The sequence below is a fragment of the Sorex fumeus genome, unplaced genomic scaffold (assembly GCF_029834395.1).
Source record: "Sorex fumeus unplaced genomic scaffold, SorFum_2.1 ptg000098l, whole genome shotgun sequence".
NCBI lineage: Eukaryota > Metazoa > Chordata > Mammalia > Eulipotyphla > Soricidae > Sorex > Sorex fumeus.
Genome location: NW_026606155.1, coordinates 31314977 through 31334138, shown reverse-complemented (window position 1 = coordinate 31334138; position 19162 = coordinate 31314977). Strand labels below are relative to the sequence as shown.

General features: G+C 41.1%; 1 protein-coding gene across 2 annotated transcripts in view; it reads left to right on the top strand.

Moving 5' to 3' along the window:
* Positions 1-19162, top strand: part of SYNE2 (spectrin repeat containing nuclear envelope protein 2) — a 301999-nt gene that overhangs the window by 192955 nt on the left and 89882 nt on the right. For both annotated transcript variants that reach the window (XM_056133152.1, XM_056133154.1), the window contains exons 65-75: positions 1490-1720; positions 5578-5760; positions 6400-6534; positions 7245-7354; positions 7504-7645; positions 8925-9056; positions 12509-12661; positions 12782-12991; positions 14722-14823; positions 16191-16310; positions 16464-16664. In XM_056133152.1, the coding sequence (XP_055989127.1) occupies positions 1490-1720; positions 5578-5760; positions 6400-6534; positions 7245-7354; positions 7504-7645; positions 8925-9056; positions 12509-12661; positions 12782-12991; positions 14722-14823; positions 16191-16310; positions 16464-16664 (1719 nt within the window). The remainder of the gene's footprint in view (positions 1-1489; positions 1721-5577; positions 5761-6399; positions 6535-7244; positions 7355-7503; positions 7646-8924; positions 9057-12508; positions 12662-12781; positions 12992-14721; positions 14824-16190; positions 16311-16463; positions 16665-19162) is intronic.

The window sequence follows — 19162 nt, the reverse complement described above, 5'->3', positions numbered from 1 at the left end:
AACTGAACCTGGGGAGGTCATGTGCAAGGCAAGTGCCCTACTGGCTGTAATATTGTTCCAGTCCTGATAAGCAACTTTGGTTGGAAGTTTGTCACTTGGGGCTAGAGAGATAGCTCAGTGTGTTGAGCACATGCTTTGCATGTGAGAGGCCTGGATCTGATCTCTGGCACTTCATGGTCCCCTTAGCATGGACTGGAAACACTTTTGAGCACACTGGGAGTAACTTCTGCTGTAAATCATTGGATTTTGCTCCAAAACAAACAGAAAGTTGTTACTTGGCCAAAATTGTGTGTTTACTAGATGCTGATGTGTAGTTAACAAAGCTCTATATCCAAACATTGTATTTTATCACAATCTGTGAAGTATTTATTGAGATCCATGCTTTGGTTGAACAAAACACAAATTTTTATTCTTTAAGAAATTTCTCTACAAGTGTCAAAATGTCCCTATAATTGTTCTGGAAGAGTGTTGTTACACAGTGGGAGGAAATAGATCTTGATCCATCTTCTTTTACCTCCAAATTGAAAATACATAATTTCTAGGATACTTCTGAGAAAATTTTCTGTTGAATTGGAAGCAATCTAGTTACTTCAATTTAGAAGCACCATACATGCACTTTATACTATACTGTAAGCATTTTAGTTTTAACTAAATAATATTTGAGGGTCAGAGAGATAGTACTGCAGGAAGGGTGCTTCCCTTGAATATAGCCAAACTGAGTTGAACCCTATTAGGAGTGATCTATGAGTACAGAATTAGGAGTAAGCCCTGAGCACTACCTTAGTAAACCAAAAATGCTAATAATAGTGTGTCTAGAAGGTGAAAAGTAGCTTTAGGGATTCTCTCTAAAGAACAAAAGAAAAGTTTCCATATTACCCCATACAACTCATCACTTAGGCTTTTAATAGGGAGACATTTCAATGAGTTTTAATAGGGAGAAGTATACATGTGATTAAAAAAAAAAAGCTAACCTGTTTCATGATCTTATTACTTGAGAAGATGTGAAGCTGAAAGTGTCTGACATATTCCTTGTATCCCACCCAGCCGCTACGTAAAACGTCGTCCTTTCTGTTTGAACAGAGTGCACCACAATGTAAGCATTGCTTAATCACGTGTCACGCAATTTTTAAGCACTGGCCAATTCGCTGAAATGTTTCAGACATGCACACCTACATGCACACCCTCTCACTCACACTCACCTGTCTCCAGGGGCTCCTGATTAATGAACTGCAAGCCCAGGTGCTTCCGCTGTGCCCAGGAACATAGTACCTGTGTACATGCACCTCGGCTGCTTGGAAACCTGGAGCGCCAGGTCACATGACTGTTGCTATGAGTGTGGAGGAGCATTTTTCTTTCCTTGCTTCTCCTGCTTTTTCCCCCCCTTTCTTTTAACTGGGGAAATGCAAGTTCACAGGTCTTTGCAAGCCTAATTCTGGAAACTTTGGACTCCTGGCTTTTCACTGCTGGATTATCTTTGGATTTATCTTAGGGTGCCACACCCCCTACCACGGCTTCAGCGCTGGGCTTTTCCGATGAGCAAGGAGCTTTTGAGGCCACGGTGGAGCGACCAAGGCCAGAGCCTGAGGAAATCCTCCATGTCTGCAAGATTCAGGTGGCCGAGCTGGAGCTGTGGCTACATCAAGCCAACGTGGCATTTGAGCCGGAAACATTAAATGCAGACATGCAGCAGGAGGTGGAACAGCAGCTGGTAGGGTGCCAGGTAAGGTTGATGGGTCAGAGTTCATTGACTTGCCTTTTCACCAATCATCTTCCAAGATTGGATGAATTTCTCTTAAAGCAACAGCATGTTTCTTCCTGTTTACACTTTTATCTTGATCCAACTTTTTGCTCTACAGGTATTTCTTTGAGATGATTTATGTAAATGTAGTATTGCAGGAGGGAGTCAGTCATGCGTAAGAGCTCAAATTCTCAACTCTAAATCCAGCTCTGCCGTGTGAACTGTGAACTTGGGGAAGTTTGGTTCTTCCCTCATTTCCTGTATTTGGATTACAATAGTTATCTCACAGGGCTTTGTCCGGATACAAGGAAATAGGACTATAATTTTGTGTATAAAGTATATTTTTTATAAAGTACTCAATAGATGTTGAATTTATACGTAAGTTCTTATAATATTTATTAATCAGAAATAAAACCGAATGTTCTGATTTACAGAGGTGCCGATGGAAACAGAACAGGGTTGTGCTGTCATTTCACCGCCCAGGTCCTGCCTTAGTCACTGGGTAGAAGACGTATTCCGTGGCCCAGGCTGAGCTGGGGCCGGATGGGCTGGGCTGAGAACATGCTGCAGCATAACTGAGTGTCATAGCAGCGAGGCACCACCCCCGATGGCCCCGAGGAACAGCTTGGGCTGACGTCTCTGCTTTAGAAACTCCCCAGGGATGAGGACATCTTCACAGATTACCTCACCTCCCTGCAAGCCACAGGGAGCTTCTCTGCGAAGGGCTGTTGCCAGTGGCCCCTCACGGCCCAGACAGGCACTCCTCCCTCTGTCCACCAGGCAGTCTCAGGCAAAGTTTACCCTTCCTCCTTCCTTTAATCTCCAGTCCAGGAGATGGTTCATCAGCTCAGCTCACTTCTGACCCCAAAGTGAACACTGATGAAATGGGCTCACTCCAGTACTGGCACAGCCACAGACAGGGCCAAGCTGATAGGACCCAGAGGAATCTGGAAGAGACGAAGTGTACTACCAACAGCTAAGAGCAAGGCCAGCTGAACCTGTGTGTTCTGAGCAGGGAGGCCCAGCCAGAGAGGCCACCCAGTATTGATTTGCCGATTGATTGTTGTGCCAGTTGGGTGGACTCTATTTCAGTTCCTAGATCACCCCCAGAATCCAGTTCATCTGCAGTTTTGTAGTGATTTCAGGGTTGGGGATTGCACAAGAGAAAGACACAATCTCAGGCTGGTAGTAGGACACCAGGAGCATCAACTGGGCAGCGTTTCCTCAGGATCTTAAGGGACTGGGGCATTCCCCTCCCTCCCACCCCCCAACAGGCACTCCCCCCCAACAGGAATCCCACTCCCCCAACAGTGTGGCTGTGGTCTAAGTGTTGTCCTAAAGGCAGCAGAGTTGGGGACTATTTTGAACCACAGGGTTTGTCTGATCCTAGTTGTGAGATCTAGTTTTGACTTGGGCAGTGGGATTTGAGCTAATAGTCCCAATGTGCTATGAAGAAATAAAATAAGAACAGCATACAAGGGTCACCTTTGACATACATAATTTAGTGTACTAGTATTAGTATAATACTAATATGTAATACTAAAGTAATATTATTATCACTTGTACTGTTAGCAAAGTACAATACAATTAACATTGCAAATTTATTAATTTAATATTGAAACATATAGTAAACACACACTGTCAGTTCAACTTTGTCTATAAAACTGCTAAGAGTTTATAGTCTGTAAAATAAGAGTTTATAGTCTGAAAAGTGCTACCCAGTGAGAAAATGTCCAAAGGGAAAAAGCACACATATCCCTCTAGAAAAAAAATGATTTGGTAATTTAATGTTTTTTAAAAACCATGTAAGCTATGATTATTAAAGAGGTCAAAACAGTCATTGTTTTGTTCATGCATTGCATTGACAAAAAAATTACATCATTCTGGAAATAGATACCCTAGCATCTAATAGACTTGCTCAATGTTTGGAAGATCTGAAGGCAGTGAGATAGTAAGTACAGCAGGTAGGGGACTTGCCTGGTATGCAGCTGACCTGGGCTTGATCCCCAGTACTCTAGATGGTCCCCTGAGAGCCATGCAAGGGGTGATATCTGCCCACAGAGCCAGGAGTTACTCCTGAGTACTTCCAGGTATTGCTCCCAATGCCTCTTTAAAAAAAACAAAAACTGGAGGTCAGCTATCAACACAGAATATGTCCATCTTCTTAGACTAAATAACATCCTTTGAAAATAAGTTTACTTTTGAAAATAATCCCAAAGGGAGAAAAGTATTTATGGCATCATTGATTACAAAAGTGAAGAACTGGAAACAACTTTCAGCTTACAATGGAGAAGTTAAGTAACTTAGGGGCCATCAAACTGCAGTTATTAAGCCTACAATCTCCCCACTATTATGGAATCATGAGGCATACATATATAGACACATGAAAAAATAACTACAACCAGCCAGGTGGGGGATAGAACACAGTTATACTATATTTTTTTGAAAGCCACTCTCAAATCTGTAACTTAGTAAACAATGCAAGTAGTTTGCTTTGACAGAAGAATTCTAAGATGTATTCCAAACCTTGTGTTTGCTATAGGATTTTTTTCTTACATTTCAAAGAATTGAACTTGTTCTTAGTCATGGACTGGAACTGAGGGACTGGTCAGGGGGCTGAAATATGTGTCCAGCCAAGGGGCATGAGTAGTAGGGCTCCTGTACCTCAGAAGAAGGCAGATGGTCAGTTGAAGAATACAATGATGGGGCTAGAGCGATAGTACATCGGGTAGGGCGTTTGCCGTACATGTGGCCAACCCGGGTTCGATTCCCAGCATCCCATATGGTCTCCTGAGCACCAGCAGGAGTAATTCCTGAGTGCAAAGCCAGGAGTAACCCTTGTGCATTGCCGGGTGTAATCCAAAAAGAAAAAAAAAAATACAATGATGATGCCTTACTGTGAAACTTAGTTCAGGTAAAGGTAAAGGTAAAGGTCCTCCCGTTGATCGTCGATTTGCTCGAGCGGGCCCAGTAACGTCTCCATTGGAGACTTTGTTGTCACTGTGTCTGGCATATCGAATACTCTCGGTAGCTTGCCGGGCTCTCCGAGAGGGGCGGAGGAATCGAACTCGGGTCGGCCATGTTGGCCGCTTGTAAGGCGAACGCCCTACCACTGTGCTATCGCTCCAGCCCCAACTGATTTATTTTTAGAATTGTATGTTAGTTGGCCAGTTGAATCAATGTGAACTACATGTTTTAGGTCCCAAATGATTTACTCTGAGGTATTCTTCTGATCTTTTGGAAACATATTTAACTTGTTAGGAAAAAAAGAGCAGGGTAAAGAATTTATAAATCGTTTTTGGATTTCTTTTTCTATTCCTTGTCAACACTTGGATTTCAACAAAAAACGGAGGTGGAAAATAAAATTAACATAGCATAAACGGGGTAGCAAGCTACAGCCAAAATGAGTTTAATTTGTTAACTCTTCTCAGTGGACCCAGGAAGTCAGTTCTGTTAACTCTCCCCATTTTGCAGATGACGTGGCACTCCTACAAAATCAGGACCCAGCTACTAATTGGCAGGGCTGAGATATACCCAGGTCGTAGAGTTTCAACATCTGTGTTCTCAGTGTTGTACTATGCTAAGATATAATTTGCCATATTTTCTAAAGAGGGGGCAAATCATTTATCTTAGAGGGTAAGATAAGGAAGGGTTTGCAAGGGTTGATTTCACTGAACCCCTGCAATCAGTAACACTGGAATTCTGTGGAAGTTGTTTCCAGCCTGTTTCTGAGACTTGTTAAATACACCTAAGCAGGAGAAAATTAATCTGACCTATTTTGGAGCATAACACATGGTTAGGACTAAAGCTCTGAATAATTAAATGATTTTCTTTTCTAGGCGATGCTGACGGAGATTGAGCACAAGGTGGCTTCCCTGTTAGAGAACTGCAAAGACCAGGGTTTGGGAGATAGTGGGGCCACACAACAAGAGGCTGAAACACTTTCCTTGAAACTAAAAACTGTGAAGTGCAATTTGGAAAAAGTCCAGCTGATGCTCCAGGAGAAGTACAGTGATGACCAGGTAAAACGTGAAAACATGTTAGAGATATACATCTCCAAGAGGCCCAGTAGAAAGCAGTCTTGGAAGAGGTGATGATAAAACAACTACAGCAGAGTTTTTCTATGAAAGACAGATACTTCGTTCTAGAACAGTAGAGCTTAACATCCATAAGACTACCAAGGTTGCCAGTGAATGAGGAGCATGGGTTGAAAGGGTTGGGGTCCCATGAAATGAAGTGAAAGAATTTTGGCACTTTGGTAGTAGGCATGGTGTGATAACATTGTATCCCTAAAACATTAACATTTTTGTAAAGCAGTGTTAACTGGGTTCAAAAAAATTAAATCCATGAAGTTATAGATGGATTTAATCAGTAAAAGTCAAACTTATACTTCCCAGTTGGCTTGTGTTCTTTCTCAAATGAAGGTTGTTTTTATAAAGGTGTTTCAGACCAGTTTTTCTCTGTTTGTCGGCAAGTTTTAGGGTGATTCCAGTTAGCTTAATTCAGAAAGGACTTAGGCATGAACATGAACCAGAGTATGGAATTATAGTCAGTAATGAAATAGTCACTTTATACAAACTTTTTTTGTACTCTCATTATCAGAATTGAAATAAAATAAGTCATTAAAAAAATAGTCTACCATCATGAATTTTTTTTTACAGCAGCAACACTCTGCCATTCTAAAGAAACCTGCAGAGCATCCAAAAGATCTCCAATCAGATAACCTCTCTGAGTTTGAATCATTCATCACTGAAAGGCCACAGTTCAGCAAACAGAAAGATTTCCAGCAGCAACAGGTAATTTCACTCCCTTAGACTTAGAAGGGAAAGAGTAAGCCTTCCCAGGCAGATTTCTGGCCTCTGCCCCAGGATTTGTGACTAAATGGGAAGTGTGAGGTGTAGGCATTTTTGTGGGAGCAGCATCTTGGTGCTGAATGCAAGTGGTCCACTCTGCTTTAGTTTTATTTGCTGCAATTAGGACACAACTTGATTCCTTTATTAACTTCCATCCTAAAGATACTTTTACTGTGAAAGTCTCTTTGTAACTACCCTCCACCTCCCTGATTTCTAAAACACTTGAAGTCTTCCCCCCCTCCATACTTGCAATATATATTTTAAACAACATTTTGTTGGTGTGTGAACACTTAAAATAGTTTTTAAGAAATAAAAGTTAGTGAAGGGGCTGGAGAGCTAGTTCAGTGGGTAGGGTGCTTACCTTGTACGCAGCTAACCTAGGTTCAATCCCCACATCCCATTTGGTCCTCCTGAGCCCTGCCAGGAGTGATCCCTGAGCACAGAACCAGGAATTAACCTTGAGTATCACTGGATGTGGCTAAAAACCAAAACACCTGCAAAATTAATTTTTAAAAAATTGAAATGTTATATAATGATATAAGAAGTGGTTCGGAAGTGGTTAATCATATTGTCTCAACGGGTGGGGAAAAAAACCTTAGATATTGATATGAAACCTTTCTTGAGTGAACTGTTTGAACCTCATTCGATTTTAGGTTCTGGAGTTAAAACCGCTAGAACAGAGAGACTTACTCAAATTCATAGAATTGAATGTACAGAAAGTCTGGCCCCAGGATAAAGATACAATGCAGCCATCATCTGTCAGGTAAGACATTTTTAAACAGTTGGACATTTAGTAGTTCTTTGGTTGGGAGAACCAAAGTTTCTTTTAAAATCACTTCTAAAACTTTATCTGAGTGTAATAAACATTTTTGTATGTTGATTATTCTTTTTTCTTTTGTTTCCTCTTAAAAGCAGTGAGACATCTGACTCTGCTAATGATGCCCCAGACTCTGTCCTGTCAACTCAGGGCCAAAGTGGAGACAAATGGCAATATTTGCATCATGAACTTGAATCAAAAATAAGCCAACCTCTGCCTGAGCTTGTGGAACCTCAGGTCAGTGTGTGTCTGCGTGGTTATCTTTGCAAAGGCAACAATTGTTCATTAAAGTCATTGTATATTCTGCATTATGTAACAGTTGATTTCCAGGAAGCCACCTCACTGTGAGAGCTTTTAATTAGCTGACAACCTTGTATCCTCCTGGAAATCTGCATCAGGTACCCCACTTAGTGGTTCTATTGCAGGCTAAGCTTCTCTATTCATAGCTTCAAGTACACTGTGTACCAATTCGTTCGTCTCTGTTCCTCATCAGATAGTATGGGAAGAAAGACCATGTCTCTGGTTTATTTCCACTCAGTACAATACCAGATCAAAAAATCTCACTAGATGCTGAATGATTGGTGAAAAAATAATATATGTAAAAACACATTTTGCAAACTGGACAGTGCTACTTATTCATGCATCAAAAGATTATTTGGAATCTGCAATATGCTGGTCCCTCTGCCTGTGGTATTCCTACCACATCACTGCTGTAAAAGATTTTACTTGACTTGTGCCAGCTATTGCTCATTTTCTATCTAGACAGGGAGCCTTTGAACAGACAAGCACTGGGCTTAACAGAAATCAAACTTTTGCCTTCAGCTTTGCACTCAAAATGCCCAGGTAAAGGTTTCTGATGATTTCCCAATTGCCAGTAAGGTGGGGCAGTTTTTGTTTGCGTCCCCTTTTGTTCTTTGAGAACCTTAATGGACCAATTACTCATAATGGTATATACCTAATAACATGTATATTGTCTTCTTTGCAAGAGTAAAGCACCCTTCCTCAAGAAGGTGCATCTGTCATCTTCTCTTTTATAAGGTAGCTTTTCAATTTGAGAATGTAGTAAATTTTGAATTATACTCTTCTGAAATTACAGCTCATTTTTCAGCACTTGCTTACCTTTTCCATAGTAGACCAGGGTACAAAGTTGCCCCAGGAGGTGATGTATTTCCTTCTAAGTATTGCCATGCAAGGAGTCTGCTAGTAAACTGGAAGAAAAATAGGTAACCTTAGTACATGGCTAGATCCCAGTGACTGGAAAATTTAGTCTTTTTGTTCTATTTCTCAAGTTATGGTCTATTTTCTCTCATTTTGACACCTAAATGAATCCTCAAGTAAAGGTTCTCATGACTTTTCAAGTCTATCCAAAATATATTTTTAAATTTTTTCTTATAGAGTAGACAACAATTCTTACTCAGCTAACTGGGAACTCAGAAGACATCATCTAAAGCATTTTATTGTTTTGCATTAGAGATCAGCAGTATCTTAAACTGTAAAATTTCCCTTTTTCAAACAGGGTGCCACCAGCATGAGTATTCTACCCAGTGTGAGTGTCTATAATTTTAGATATCCAACAACTGAAGAGCTGAAAACATATACCACCCAACTTGAAGACCTGCGTCAAGAAGCAACTAATCTTCAGACACAGGTAGCAGCTGCTTGTTATGCGCTTTCCTTATACAAACCGTAAAAACGCAAATAGGATTTATCTCTCCCCGACTCAGAAATTTGGCAGAGGCAAGGAGGAGCATTGTGCAAAGACTTCTGAACCTGTGTCCTGGATTAGCAGGAAGGAGGGTTGGGATGAATTAGCACTGCTTGTGTTTGTGTAGCTCCCTGGGACTAGAAAGTCGAGAAAGGGAGGGAAAGGGGATGGGAAAGGTATTCAAACGTGAGTAAGCTCAGTGCTGAGCTGGTGTGAAAAGTCAGGTGTCAGAGTAGACACAGCTCAAATTGTAATAACTAGCTCTTCAGTCACTTGTCACAGTCTAAGAATTCAAGGTGATTATGGCAAAGAAACAAAGTTCTTAGAGCTTATGCTGAAACAGACTTATGGTTCCCAAACTCACCAAGACATAGTGGTCTAGTTCCTGAGGCCCATGGAAGTTGTACATCTAATTGGCTCTAGTTCTCATGTTCAGCCCATGCTTGACACTCCTCAGTTCCCTCCACTCCACTACCCACCTCTATCTTTTAGATACAGGATGTCCTTCTATTTGTTGGAACTGAAGAAATAATACAGTGGATGACCTGGGTTCAATCCCTGGTATCCCATATGGTCCCTGAATTCTTCCAGGAGTGATCCCAGAATTCATAGCCAGAAGTAAGCCCTGAGTACTGTTGCGTGTGGCCCAAGAACCAAAAATAGATAAGATTAAAATATAAAAAACTACCTCTGTTTTTTGTTTGCCAGGACCATACATGATTCCATTAGCCCTCTTACTCCTAGGATAGTAATTTTCTGGGACTACACTTCTTTTTCTTTTCTTTTTTTTTTAAAATATTTTATTGAATCGCCATGAGATACACAGATACAAAACTGTTCATGGTCAGCTTTCAGTCATACAGTGTTCCAACACCCATCCCTCCACCAATCTACATTTCCCACCACCATTATCCCCAGTTTTTCTCCCACCACCCCTCCCCATCGCCTCCTGCAGCCTGTCTCTATGGCAGGCACTTTCTTTCTCTCTCTCTCCCTTTGGTCATTATGGTTTGCAATACAGATCCTGAGAGGTTATAATATCGGTTTCTTTACCTACCTTCATCACACAGTTCTTATCCAGAGTGATCATTTCCAACCATCTTTGTCATAGTGGTCCCGCTCTATCCCAACTGTGTTCTCCCTCAGCACTTGAGGCAGGCTTCCAATTATGAAACAGTTCTCCCGGCCTTTGTTTCTACTGTCCTTGGATATTAGTCTCATATTATGTTTTTTTACATCTCACAAATGAGTGCAATCTATGTCTATCCCTCTTCTGACTCATTTCACTCAACATGATACTCTTCGTGTCCATCCATTATAATACTCTTCGTGTCCATCCATTTTTCCTAACAGCTGCATAATATTTCATTGTGTAGATGAACCATAGTTCTTTTTTGTTTTGTTTTTGTTTTTGTTTTTATCCAGTTGTCTGTTCTCTGGCACTCAGGTCGTTTCCAGATTCTAGCTATTGTGAATAATGCTGCAACAAACATAGAAGTGTACATGTGTTTGTGCTATGTGTTTTTGGGCCCCTGGGGTATGTTCCCAGAAGTGGTATTGCTGGGTCATGGGGAAGCTAAATTTCTAGCTTTTTGAAGAATGCTCATATTGGTTTCCAAAAAGGCTGGACCAGTCAACATTTACACCAATAATTAATAAGAGTCCCTTTCTTCCTGCATCCATGCCAGCACTGGTTGTTCTTGCTCTTTTTGATGTGTGCCAATCTATGTGGTGTGAGATGATATCTCATTGTTGTTTGATTTGCTTCTCCCTGATTAGCAATGTGCAACATTTTTCTTGTGTCTTTTGGCCATTTGAATTTCTTCTTTGTGGAAGTTTCTGTTCAGTTCTTCTCTCCATTTTTTTGATGGGGTTGGAAGTTTTTTTTTTTTCTTGTAAAGTTCTACCAGTGCCTTATAGATCTTGAATATTAATCATTTATCAGATGGGTATTGCCATTTAAATTTTTTCTTTGAGTAAGTTTCTGTTCATTCCTTCTTCCTAATTTTTGATGGGGTTGAATGTTCTTTTCTTGTAAAATTCTACGAGTGCCTTCTGTATCTTGGATATTAATCCCTTGTCAGATGGTATTAGATAAATATTTTTTCCCAGTCTGTATGCTGTCTTTGTATCTTGGACATCATTTCTTATGAGGTTCAAAAGCTTCTTAGTTTAATATAATCCCATTTGTAGTCCCATCTTTACTTGATCAGTGGTGTTTCATCCTTCAAGATGCCTTAGCTTTAATGTCATGGAGGGTTCTGCACACATTTTCCTCCATGTACATTTTGGATTCAGTTCTGATATTGGGGGCTTTATTACACTTTGATTTTTATGCCTGGCTTTAGAATGAAATCTAGATTCATTATATTTATTTATTTATTTATTTATTTTTGCATGTTAGCTACCCAACTTTTCCAGCACCACTAGTTGAAGAGACTTTTGTTGCTCCACTCTATATTTTTTGCTCCTTTATCAGAGATTAGGTGATCCTGTATTTGAGGGTTTGTGTCAGGATATTCAACTCTGTTCTATTGAGCTGCATGTCTGTCTTTACTCCAATACCCTGCTGTTTTAATTACTATCGTGTTGTAGTGTAGTTTAAAGTTGGAGAGGGTGATGCCTCCCATTTTCTTTTTCCCAAGGATTTCTTTAGCTATTTGTGGAGGTTTATTGTTCCATATGAATTTCAGGAGTGTTTGATTTATTTCTTTGAAAAATGTAATGAGTTTCTTATAGGAACCTCATTGAATCTGTATAATGTTTTGGGGAGTATTACCATTTAGACAATGTTAATCCTCCCAAATCATGAGGGGATGTGTTTCCATTTCCTCATGTCCTTTTTTATTTCTCAAAGTAATGTTTTGCAGTTTTCTTTGTATAGGTTTTTCACCTCTTTAGTTAAGTTGATTTTCTGAGACACAATTGTGAACAGGATTGTGTCTTTCTTCTCTTTCATTTTTTGTATATAGGAAAGCCATGGACTTTTGGGTATTGATTTTACAACCTGCCACTTTACTGAATTGTTTCTAGAAGCATTTAGTATAGTATCATCTAGGACTACACTTTCACCTGGATGACCCAACTTAAAGAAGTTCTTTATCTCATGGTTTTACCTTCTAATTCTGTTTAATAGTCAGCTTAGTAACACTGACCTTCTTGTTCATCTCAGATCTAACATTTTAATTTTCTTTTTTCTGGTCCCTGTTGATAATGTTGATTAAAACAACTTAGTTTTAGAAAATCTAACGTAAGTTATAAACAAAATCAGAAACCAGAGTAAATAAATGTAGGTTTACAAAAGCAAGGAGTTCTAATGGTCTCTCTCTCTCTCTCTCTCTCTCTCTCTCTCTCTCTCTCTCTCTCTCTCTCTCTCTCATCTCCTTCTGATTTAGGAAAATGTGCCTGAAGAGACCTACATGAACTTGGATAACAAATTATTTGAACTCTTCCTGGCCCTTAGGCAGTGTCTGGGCAGTGTAGAGGAGCTGCTGCAGACCCCTAGGCTTGTCCAAGAAGACATGTGTGCCCAGCAGGCACGCTGGGAGGTAGGCCACTCCAGCCAGCCCAGTTGTTGGCCACTGCACTGCCCTCTGGGGAAACCAAGGCCAAGGCTCCTAGGTCAGAGCTCCTTCACATATGGATCTCTCTTCCTCTTCACTCCACAGACGCTGGCCCTTGAGTTGAAAAAACTCTTCTTAGCTTTGACTGACAGAAAGGAGGATCTTCTGAAAGCCATGACATGGCCAGGCTGGAACAGTAGCCAGTTCCGTGAGTGTTTTAATATGCTCCATGACTACCTGAATTGCACACAGCTGGTGGCTGTCCACCAAAGCAAGACTCTGAAGGCAGGTCTCGACTACCAGCGCAGCTTTCAGGTATGGTGCAGTCCCAGGTGCTTGACCGCATTCAACTCCCTCTCAGTGACGCTTCCTGGCAGTCTTCACTCTAGGGATTGCTAAGGGAAGTGGGGAGACATTGTGTCAAGGTCTTTCAGCTTTTTCTGCTGCTGGAAACCCTTTGAAAGGGTGGCACCCCAACGCCCACCCCAAAATGTGTCGATTATGACTTTGTCAGGATGGCTAGAACGTGTTTCTTTCCTGGAGTGTCTTCATTTGTTTGATGAGGGTACCCCAGGAGACTTTTTAGGTAAAAGGGAGCCATTAGGGTTTCAGTTCAAGTCATCTGGCACTTACCTAATGTGAATTGAGGACAGAGTTGAGGTGAGACTAGTCAGAGAGTGACTGGAATTGTCTGAGGTAAAACACATGAAACTGCATACCCCTCAGGGAGCACTCTGGCACATAAAATCATACCTGAGGGCTAGAGAGGTTCCTCAGGGGACTGGGCACATGCTTTACAAGCAAGAGGCCCGAGTTTGTTCCCTAAAACTGCATGGCTTCCTAAGCATCACTGGTTATGCCTCCCTCCAGCCCACAAAAGAAAAGAAATCCAAACCACTGATGTACAATCTTGCCTCCAGAATCCAGGTGAACAGTCACAAAGGAAAGCAGATGCTCATGTCCCACAGGGTAGCAGTTGGTTCAGACTGTCATAGGGAGTGACTTGGAGGAATAATGATGCATTTACTTCATCCCCAGCCCCCAAATCCAAGCACTGAAAAAGAGCAATAATGAGAGTGGCTGGTTATAGGAGACGTAAAACCCTTCTTGGTCCATCGACACCTCCTGACCCACATTTAGATCCTGATTCAGAGGATCCAGAAATAAGAACTAGTCAGTAATTGGAGAAATGTGAACATTGTATGGATACTTAATGAAGGATTATTATTGATTTGTAGTACTTTAAGAGATACATACTAAAAAGATGAATGTCCACTGTCCTGTCCTGTTCTCCCATAATTCATCAATTTGCTTAAGCAGGCACCAGAAATGTCTCCATTGTGAGACTTGTTGTTACTATTTTTGGCATATCAAATACGCTATGAGGAGATTGCCAGGCTCTGCCGTGCGGGTAGGGTACTCTCGATAGCTTGCCGGGCTCTCCAAGAGGGACGGAGGAATCGAACCTGGGTTGGCCATGTGCAAGGCTAATGCCCTACCCTCTGTGCTATCACTCCAGCCCTTAAAAAAAAAAAAAAGATCCTTTTCACCTTTCCCTTGTGGCAGATTTGTGACCAGATGCATTGACATTGACTTGGATGGCCTGACTTGTACTCAAAAACATGAATACCAATGAAAAACTGTGATAACAGAGTTGCTTTAAAGTAATCCACAGGAAGAAAAGATAGACAGGCCCCCTCAAAGAGGCCACCAAGGATAGACAGCCTGCCTCAACTGGGTCCTGCTTACAACAGGATGGTGCCAGTGTGGAGATTTTTCAGTTTTTGTGTTTAACATTTCTGAAGTTAAAGAACCACTACATTTTAAAAGTCAGTGAGGGGGCTGTGGGTAGGGCGATCCCTAGCATCCCTGGTGGTCCCTCAGGCCCCACCAGGATTAATTCCTGAGTGCAAAGCCAGGAGTAATTGCATCTGAGCATCGCCAGGTGTGGCCCAAAATAAAAAACAAAAAAATAACAAGGCAATGTGAGCTGAAAGGAGATTCTAATTTCCTGCTAATTTCTTGTTTTTCCTGTTTGTTTCCAGCATGAAGTAAAGAGATTATATGAACAAATTTCCAAGAATAAAATATCTTTACAACAGTCTTTGAATGAAATTAGTGGCCAGAGTATTGATGAACAGCTTCAGGTAATAAAATCAAAATAATCCCCACTAATGCCAGACCACATCTTGGGGATGTTTTCTTCAACCTTCCCTCTGTGAGCAGGGCAAGACTGACATCAATAAAAATGTGAAATCTGTGTTTACCTTTAAAAACCCTTACAGCAGAATTTTACAGAGTGTGAGATAAAACAACATAGATCTTTGTCACAAGTCATCAGGACACAGTTTATGCGGGTGCTAGGAAATAAGCATCTGACCGCTTGGTTAATGTTGGGTAGTTCAACAGATTCTGGGGATCATCAACTCAGTAACACAATTTAGGGTTAAATGTTCTTCATTGATGCAGCAGATATTAAGTGTAGACTTACAATCTACACTTAGTCTGCTATACTATCTCTCTAGTCCTGGGGTACATGCTTTGAGAGCATTTAATTGGTGAAATTAAATTAAGGAAATTAGGAAATCCCATGAAACGTCTCCATTGTGAGACTTGTTACTGTTTTTGGCATATTCAATATGCCACAGTAGCTTGCCAGGCTCTGCCATGTGGGCAGGATACTCTGTGTAGCTTGCTGGGCTCTCCGAGAGGGATGGAGGAATCAAACCCACTTGCAAGGCAAATGCCCAACCCACTGTGCTATTGCTCCAGCCTGTAAAGATAAATATGTATAAAAATGTTATGGGATGCCCCTGAAACAAAAATTTTCTAATAGCCTAAAAGTCTGTAAGAGCAGACTGCTCCTAAAAGAATGTGCAGCCTTCCAGCAGTATATGTCTGTTTAAGGGGCCCACATAGACCAGAGAAAAAGCTTAATGACAGGTGCATATACTTTGCAGATAAGAGACCTGCCAGGAGTGAACACTGTTTGCCAAGCCAGAAATAGTTCATGAGCAACATCAAATGTATCCCTGCCCCCAAAAAATGAATGAATGAATGAATGAATGAAACAAATGACCCAGTTAGTCTTCACTAATTGAAAAGACTGTTAAGAGAAAAATGCAGTCTGCAGAATAGAGTGATGTATTCAATTCAAGAAGTTTAGGGCCAGAGCAATAGTACAGCAGGTAAGAGCATTTGCCTTGCATGCGGCCGACCTGGGTTCAATCCCTGGCATCCCATATAGTCCCCCAAGCACTGCCAGGAGTAATTCCTGAGCACGTAGCCAGGAGTAATGCCTAAGCACCGCTGGATGTGACCCCTGCCCCAGAAAAAAAGCAAATAAGAAGTCTAAGGGTCTATGTGAATACCTAGACTTCTTTATGCTTAGATCTGGTCAATGGACCAACAAGAAAACTAGGGGAAACTCGGAGATAAGGCATTTTAAAATGAATATGCGTACTTCTTTGGTGTTCGAAATTATTTCACTTTTTTGTGTTTTGTCTCATCTTAGAAAGCAGATGCACACACCATGGAACTACAACACTTGGAGGGTCGAGTGTCAAAGCTAAGGGACGAAGGGGAGATGCTTCATTTCCCTTATGTTTTACTGCAGGATGTTTACAAATTAGAGGTATGTCTGAGTAGAAAATATCTAGTCAGTGAGTTATTACAATTATTAGGAGTTAGACTTATTTTTCCACCAAGGGAGCTTGGATTTGTTCTTCATTTGGCTTATTTCCATGGCAAATAAAAGTATTTGTGTGTATCTACTCATTCTTTTCAGGATATGCTTGACAGTATGTGGGGAATCCTGAGAACCAGGTACACAGAGCTCAGCAGCCCTTTCATCTCTGAGAGTCAGCAAGAAGCACTGTTTCAAGGCTTGGTGGAACTAGTGAATATTGGAAAGGAAAAACTTGCTTATGACCATTTGAAACAAGTCAAAAGTAAAGTCGCCTTACAGGCTCAACTACAAAATCACAAGGTAAAAAATAAGGATCAAATAGTCTTTATATAGACGTGAAGTTTTTCTGAATATGAAAAGAGAACATCCTTTTTTTTTTTACTTTAGTGAAATATAAAAGCATGCATTCATTCTTTTAGCACACATCTATTAAAGTATCCACTGTGTAACAGAAACCATGCTGACTCAAAAGTATGGTTGTGTGATTGAACATTAATACAGTTCTTTCTTTTTGGGGGGAATAGGGGGTTGGTTGATTGAGAAGATTTATTTATCAAGGAGTACTTCCAACATTTAAAATTGAAACACATGCTTTTTTTGTTTGTGTTTTTTTATTTGGGGGCCATACCTGGCAGTGCTCAGGGCTTACTCCTAAGTCTGGAATCAGGAGTTGCTCCTGGAGGTGCTTGATACTATATGAAATGCCTGGTATCTAATGCAGGTCAGTCAGATGCAAGGCACACACCCTACCTGCTATACTATCTCTCTAGTCCTGGGGTACATTCTTTGAGAGCATTTAATTGGTGAAATTAAATTAAGGAAATTAGGAAATCCCTGAGAATTGAGAATAAAAGATATATCTATAAAATGTCTACCTCACATAATTATGCAAGAAATTCTTTCATTTTTCTATTTATTTCATTAAGTGAAATTTCCTCCTGATCACCAACTACAATTATGCAGCAGTCTAAGTGCTGATGTTAACACTACATAAGTCAAAACTCCTACCTGCCTTTGTTAACTTTAGCCTAAAATAAACAGAAGGGGAAATATTGTATAAGAATACAGGGAAAGGAACAGAAGTGGGTACAATGTTTGACTTGCATGTGGCCGACCCAGGTTTGATTCCCAGCATCCCATGTGATCCCCCAAGCACCGCCAGGAGTAATTCCTGAGTGCAGAGCCACTCCTGAGTATTGCCAGATGTGACCCAAAAAGAAAAAAAAAAAAGAATATAGGGGAAAAGGGGAAATAAATATTAATTTAAATCTTCAGTGACTCAGGTCCCCAATTCCTTGGTAATTGGGAGATGAAACCTCCATGAGATTCCCTCCAGATGTCTAGCAGGTTAGCCTACTATCAGTGGAAAAAAAGTCAGCTGAAGGAAAATATTTCTCTCTAAAGGTTCTTAAAGTATTCTTACGGTAAGGGCCAAGCAGTAATACAGTGGGTAGGGCATTTGCTTTGCATGAGGCTGATCTATATGGTTCCCCACACACCGCCAGGAACAAGTCCTAAGCACTGCCAGGAGTGGCCCAAATGTTAAATAAATAAATAAATAAATAAATAAATAAAAGGCACTATTATGGGAAATTTTTTTTCTACCAGGAACTTCATAAACCACTGCACTGCACTGTCTGCACTGTCCTCTCATTGTTCATCGATTTGCTCCAGTAGGCCCAGTAACATCACCGTTTTGAGACTTGTTATTGTTACATCTTATTATCTCATTCTTACTTTGGACAAAATGGCAGGCTACCAAATGTAACCTGCCCACATGGCAGAGTCTGGCAAACTCCCCATGGTGAACCCAGTATGCCAAATACCAGTAACAATGATGGGTCTCATTCTCCTAACCCTGAAAGAGCCTTTAATATGGCACTTTTTAAAAAAATCTCAGGGCTAGGATGAAGGAGACGTTACTGGGTCCTGCTCGAGACAATCAACAAACAACAGTATGGTCGTGATCGTGATCATGATCGTAATGGTGTTTGGCATATCGAATACGTCACGGGTAGCTTTTCAGGCTTTGTCATGTGGGCAAGATACTCTCAGTAACTTGCCGGGCTCTCCGAGAGGGGCAGAGGAATTGAACCCAGTCGGCTGGGCTGGCCGTGTGCAAGGCAAATGCCCTACTGCTGTACTATCACTCCAGCCCACATCCACTAATTTTTTTTTTTATATAGCATCTTGTAGGCTGGAGCAATAGCACAACGGTAGGGAGTTTGCCTTGCGTGTGGCCAAGCCAGCTGAGCCGGGTTCGATTCCTCCGCCTCTCCCGCAGAGCCTGGCAAGCTACTGAGAGTATCTTGCCCGCATGACAAAGCCTGACAAGCTACCTGTAACATATTCCATATGCCAAACACAGTAACAACAAGTCTCACAATGGAGATGTTACTGGGCCCACTCCAGCAAATCTACGAACAACCTGAGAACAGTGCAACAGTGAAGCATCTTCTTGAGTAAAAGTAAAGTCAGCATTTAGAAGCCCCAGCTATTGACTAATGTGGTTTGGGGGCTCATGCATCCATCCATTCAACTTAATTATCATATAACTAATCAGCTCCATCTGTGTCTTTGTGTGCCTGTGATGGGAATCAAACCCAGGGCCTCACGCACAGAGGCATGTGCTCTACCACTGACCCACATGCTTGGGCCTCATTATTTACCTGTTTGTAAAAAAGTTTTTATAAAACCCAGCACAAGGACTGGAGTACAGGAATAGTGCAGGAATTAAGACACTTGCTTTGCGCCCTGCTGACCCCAGTTTCATCCTCAGCACTGAGCACATTAGGAAT